At 34.7% G+C, this 5,182-nt stretch overlaps 1 protein-coding gene across 1 annotated transcript; it reads left to right on the plus strand.

The window, feature by feature from the left end:
• Positions 1 to 664: 664 nt before the first annotated feature.
• Positions 665 to 2,794, plus strand: LOC110011282 (heat shock factor protein HSF30-like). The gene is made up of 2 exons (XM_088875887.1): positions 665 to 1,197; positions 1,823 to 2,794. Exons 1-2 carry the CDS (start codon positions 799 to 801, stop codon positions 2,657 to 2,659), a joined length of 1,236 nt encoding a protein of 411 aa, XP_088732013.1. The 5' UTR covers positions 665 to 798; the 3' UTR covers positions 2,660 to 2,794.
• Positions 2,795 to 5,182: the final 2,388 nt, after the last annotated feature.

The raw sequence follows: 5,182 nt of genomic DNA on the forward strand, positions 1-5,182 counted from the left end.
CACTGAATAATATAATTATTCATTTATCATATACAATAGTTAAACTTGCATGATTACAAAAAATGATTAATTTATTAATTAATCAAATAATAATATGTCAAAAAATAATATAATTAGATGATATAACACATAAAATATAAAAAAACTTAAAATATTAAATTATTTAAAAATTCGAATATCAACTTTAAATATATAATTTTAAAAATAATAAAATTAAACTAAGATTATTATAATAAGAGTAAAGTGTAAAAAAATAAAATTAATTTATTTTATAAAAATGCCAAAGCAGCTAAAAACACCCCAAAATACTTCTAACTTTTGACTTAAAAATATTTTTATTAATCATTTTAAAAGCAAAAATTAGTATCCCTAATATTTTAAAAATATTTTTTTAGAGAGAAAAGCTGAAAAATAATTTTTCAAAAGACTGGCAAACACTCTTTCAATAAAAATTGAGATGATTATCAAATTGAATGAGATAATATTTAATTTTGGATGAGGTTAGTTCCCAATAAATATTATTTGAATAGTATAGAGAGAGAGAGGGAGACAGAGAGTTGAAGCACCGCTTTCTCTCTCATGCCCACTCTCACTCCACCTGTACCGCCACATTGCCACCGCTTGGTACAAATGTGCAGTACGTATACTGTATTCCCAACTCCAAGCACCGTTTCCCCTCGACAACTCCTCTTTCCTTACGTAACCTTTTGCCTTTTTTGTCATAAAATCTGCGTGCTATTCTCATCCCCAAAGAGAGTACTACTCTCAGAGCTAGTTAGAGTCTAGACCCTGAAGAAAATGGAGCTTGAAATGGTGAAAAATGAGCTGAAAATGGCGAGGGGTGGGGAGAATGGAGGGAAGGAAGATGAAGTTGTGGTCAGTGTCAAAGAGGAGCCCTTCTTGTTTCTTGATGAGCATGAGAATCTTGAGGTTGGTTTTAATGGCGGAGGTGGGGATGGATGGGCGGCGGAGCAGCACGCGAGGCCAATCGACGGGCTGAAAGAGATTGGGCCACCACCATTTCTGAAGAAGACGTTTGAGATGGTGGATGATCCCTATACAGACTCTATAATATCGTGGAGTCCGTCAAGAACCAGTTTCGTTGTTTGGGATCCTCACAAATTCTCCACGGATTTGCTGCCTAAACACTTCAAGCACAACAATTTCTCTAGCTTTGTTCGCCAGCTCAACACCTATGTGAGCATCTATCATTTACTTGTGTGTTTTTTGTTGTGAATTTTGGGAGTTTCTCACTGTTGGGAGATAGGGGGAAGCAATTTCCTGTTTGTGTTTTTATGTGGAAGAGTATTTGATGAGCATGATTCCTTTTCTTCAGTCCAAATTCACAGTTTTGAATTTTGATCCGAGTACATATGTTAAATATATTTCGTCTAGCTTTCTTGTATCTCCTATTGCATTTTTATTTGATGAGTTTTAGGGGATTTTTTGAAGGGGTTTGTTGATAGGAAATTTTGGGTGGTGTAGTGATTCAATTTATTGTTCTTGAGTTAAAAACTTTAATGCAACTTCGCTTTGCTTTCTTGTAAAACAAGGGTAGTTGTCTGGATTATGTATTGTTTCTGAATGTTTGAAGTTGATTGGGTTCGATCAGATATTGTGGGGGCAAATTTCAGAGCCTCGCTGTTTGATATCTCGGATTAGTTTGGTAGATGCTTCAGCCTTTTGAATTTTGGGATTTTTCTTTCGATTTCACTGTTTCCCCAATAAGATTAGAGTATGTTCAGTTGCTGTTTGTATTGTGGCTTGATTGTTTGTTTGTGAATTATAATTGATTGGGGCTCCATGATGCAATTATTTGTAGCGGTTCAGGAAGATTGATTCAGACAGATGGGAATTTGCGAATGAGGGATTTCAGCAGGGGAAGAAGCATTTGCTGAAGCACATCAAGAGGAGGAAGCAAACTTCTCAAATATTGCAGCAACAGAGGGCAGCACACTCTTGCCTGAGTTCCACCAAGAATGGAGTGGAGGCAGAGCTTGAAAAGCTGAGAAATGATCAGAGTACATTGCATACGGAAGTCCTCAAGCTAAGACAACAGCAGGAGACCACACAGCATCGTCTGGCAGCCATTAGAGAGCGTCTTCGAATAACTGAACTGAAGCAAAAGCACATGCTCTTGCTCTTGATTAAATCGTTCAAGAACCCTTTGTTTTTGCAGCACTGCCTTGAAAAAATTAGAAAGAAAAGGGCACTTACCTGTGGAGGAATCTTGAAAAAGAGAAGGTTGGCAGCTTCTGACTTAGGTGATGGCAGCTTGATGGAAGCAATGAAAACCGTCAATATCAATGAGATTGCTGATGTGAGTATTAATGATAAGAGGCTCCAATTTCAGGAAGAGCTGACAACAATACAATCAGAAATTCAGACATTGTTCTCTGATGAGTCAGGCAGCCCTGCTCAGGAGCAGAAGTACGAAAAATCCTCCGAGACAAATAGCCTCGACTCTTGCTCAGAGAGTTTCGTCTTATGGGAGAAACTGATGGAAGATGACATGATCTATGAGGACGAAGCAGCAGCATCGAAGCAACAATCTGACATCGTTTCTGAATTGGAGAATTTGATCGCCAAGCCATCAGAATGCAGCACGCAAATCAGAGGTCTGGTTGAACCGGTTGGGTGTCCAGCATACACAGCATAGTTCCCATGGTATGATTCTGCTGATGTTCATACCGTTTTTGTACTAAACGCGGAACAACAGCATATGGTGCAGGGAGGAAGACATTAGAAAGTCTTGGACTGACTGATACGGTTTTTGTTCTCCATGTAGACGAAAAACAAGGGTTTAACAGGAAAGTAGGGTTGACAAACCGAAAGGGGCGCTGCCGTTGCTTACAATTCGGCATTGTGGTTCCTGTTGTTTGTCATTGACATTGTGAATTCTCAATCTTGCTTTGTTTCTTTTCCCAGGTTTAGGTTATGTTCATTCTTCAAAGTTTCTCATCTTATGTAGATTCTTGTCTGCTGTAAATTTTACACAGTTTCTTAAGAAGTTGACAAGTTTATAAAACCGCTTGATGTTTTTTAGTTGTAGAATTGTGTTTCTTGATGTTTGTGACTTTGTTCTTTCTCTTTTAACAACATCAATGAGTAGGTACATCATCTACTTCTGTCTATCAAGTAATCAGTATTGTATCCATGCATTTGAGAATATAATTCTAAAAAAAGAATTCCAACCACTGAATTTGAAATCCATTAATAGCCAACTAAACATAGTTGAAAATTATAGATGCCATTCAAATTTAAAATCATAAAAAAAAATCCAAATTTATTTTTACTTAATTGCCGTTTAAAAAACTGACAATAGAAAACAAAAACATAAAAAAGAAAACTAACTTTTTCATCTGTATTATAATACCCAATAATAGTTACAAATATTCCTCGTTATTTAAAAAATTACAAATACTCTCCTAAAATTAACGGTCATATAACAACTAATTACAAACATGGATGAATTACAATGAGCTCTTTTATGATTTGTCGTAATTATAAATACTCATATTATTTAAAACATTACAAATATTTTCTTAAAATGAAGAGTCATATAACAAATATCTCATACAATAGATCGTTGCAAGAAGTACTTGTTAGCCATTAACTTTTAAAAAATTATTTATAATTTTTCAACAATAAAAAAATATTTGTAATCATGGTAAAAGAGCCCATTGCAATATTTTCTAAAAATTTGGTGGAGATGGGGGTGGGGGATGGTGTGATAATAGCGTTAGGCGAGGTGGTGGATGTCAAGACATAAGACGTGGCAGTAATTAGAGTCCTCATAAAAAAGTGGGGTGTGGGGGTGGGGTGGGGTGTGTATTTCCCCGACAAATGAGAATTGGGATCATCCCCTGCCTGACTGACATGACTGTCAATTTTGAACAGAAATGGGGGTTCGGTAGTCCAAATCAAAGAAAGAGCCACGCGTCTGCTCCGCTTTCCTTATAAAGTAAATGCCCCATTTCTGGAGTTAGTGTGAGTGTGACTGATGCATCAGTTTGTTGCCAGAACAAGAAAACATACAACACATCAATTCAATTATCATCATCTACTTCCCACCATTCCCATCTCATTTAAATACCCTAATTTCTTGTTTTATCCAACAATCATTACTCGATTCTAAATTTGTGGATATATGGCTGCCTACTATTTTATTCCAATTTATTCATCACTTCGTTTAATAGCTTTTTCTTTTTTATATATATATCTTGTCATTATTTTATTTAAAAAAATATTTTTAGGGTCTTACTCAAATTATACTCGAAAGTATTGAGTGGGGTTTAGGTCTTACCCGTTATTTTTTGTGTTTTTTTTATTACGAAAAAATATTAAACGAGTGGTAAATTGTAAGGTTATATATTTTTTCTACTGATATCAGTATTTTTTGTTCAAATCCTAACGGAGAGTGCCGGGTGTAAGTGGTGATTTTATGTAAGCGTAATTTGGGAATTTTTTTTTTTTTGGGAAAAGTATAATTTCTCATTTTAGGAGGGAGTTTAAGTGTAATTAATTATAAATAAATTTAGTTTTTATAATAAAAACATTTCATTAATAATAATATCATTTCAAAAATATTAAATTTATAGAAATTAAATCAACTTAATAAAATCAAGCTATTAAAATGCATAACCAACAAAAGTAGGGTAGTAAAAATTCCTAATGGAATTTCATTCCTCTTTCAGCTACTTTGCAATGTTTTGGTACTTTGCGTTCAATCGTCACAAAGAATCGACAATAGTGATAGTTGATCTCGCATATATTGGTGAGTCTAACCACATAAAAATATCACACCCATCAATCCCCAGAGTCAAAGAATACGCATAAAACTTTATGCCTAGATTGTTGAATATGATGTCTTTCGATGAGAATGTTTTTTATAATAACAATCAATATATTTTTAATTATACAGATACTTTTTCCTGCAAAATTCCACTCGAATTTTCATCAAGAGAGTTCTACTTTTAATTCTTGGTGCTTTTAATGTTGGCTTTTGGGTGCTTTTATGGATGAGAGGAACCAAAAATGGCCAACTTTCCCTTCATGGTAGCAAGACTGTTTCCCCAACCAAGGGAATTGGGTCTGACCAATCCCTAAATGGTTTCCGTAAAAGAAAAACATAATAATAAATGATCGTCTGTTATAGGATCAAAAGTGCGAATTTTTTTTT

This window comes from Sesamum indicum, linkage group LG11 (genome assembly GCF_026168435.1).
Source record: "Sesamum indicum cultivar Baizhima isolate 11 linkage group LG11, ASM2616843v1, whole genome shotgun sequence".
NCBI lineage: Eukaryota > Viridiplantae > Streptophyta > Magnoliopsida > Lamiales > Pedaliaceae > Sesamum > Sesamum indicum.

What these genes read in the sequence shown, in the direction of transcription:
- LOC110011282 (XM_088875887.1), top strand. Translation starts at nt 799, where the DNA reads ATGGAGCTTGAAATGGTGAAAAATGAGCTGAAAATGGCGAGGGGTGGG. An exon ending in TTCGCCAGCTCAACACCTAT is followed by an intron (nt 1,198 to 1,822) that starts GTGAGCATCTAT and finishes AATTATTTGTAG; the next exon opens with CGGTTCAGGAAGATTGATTC.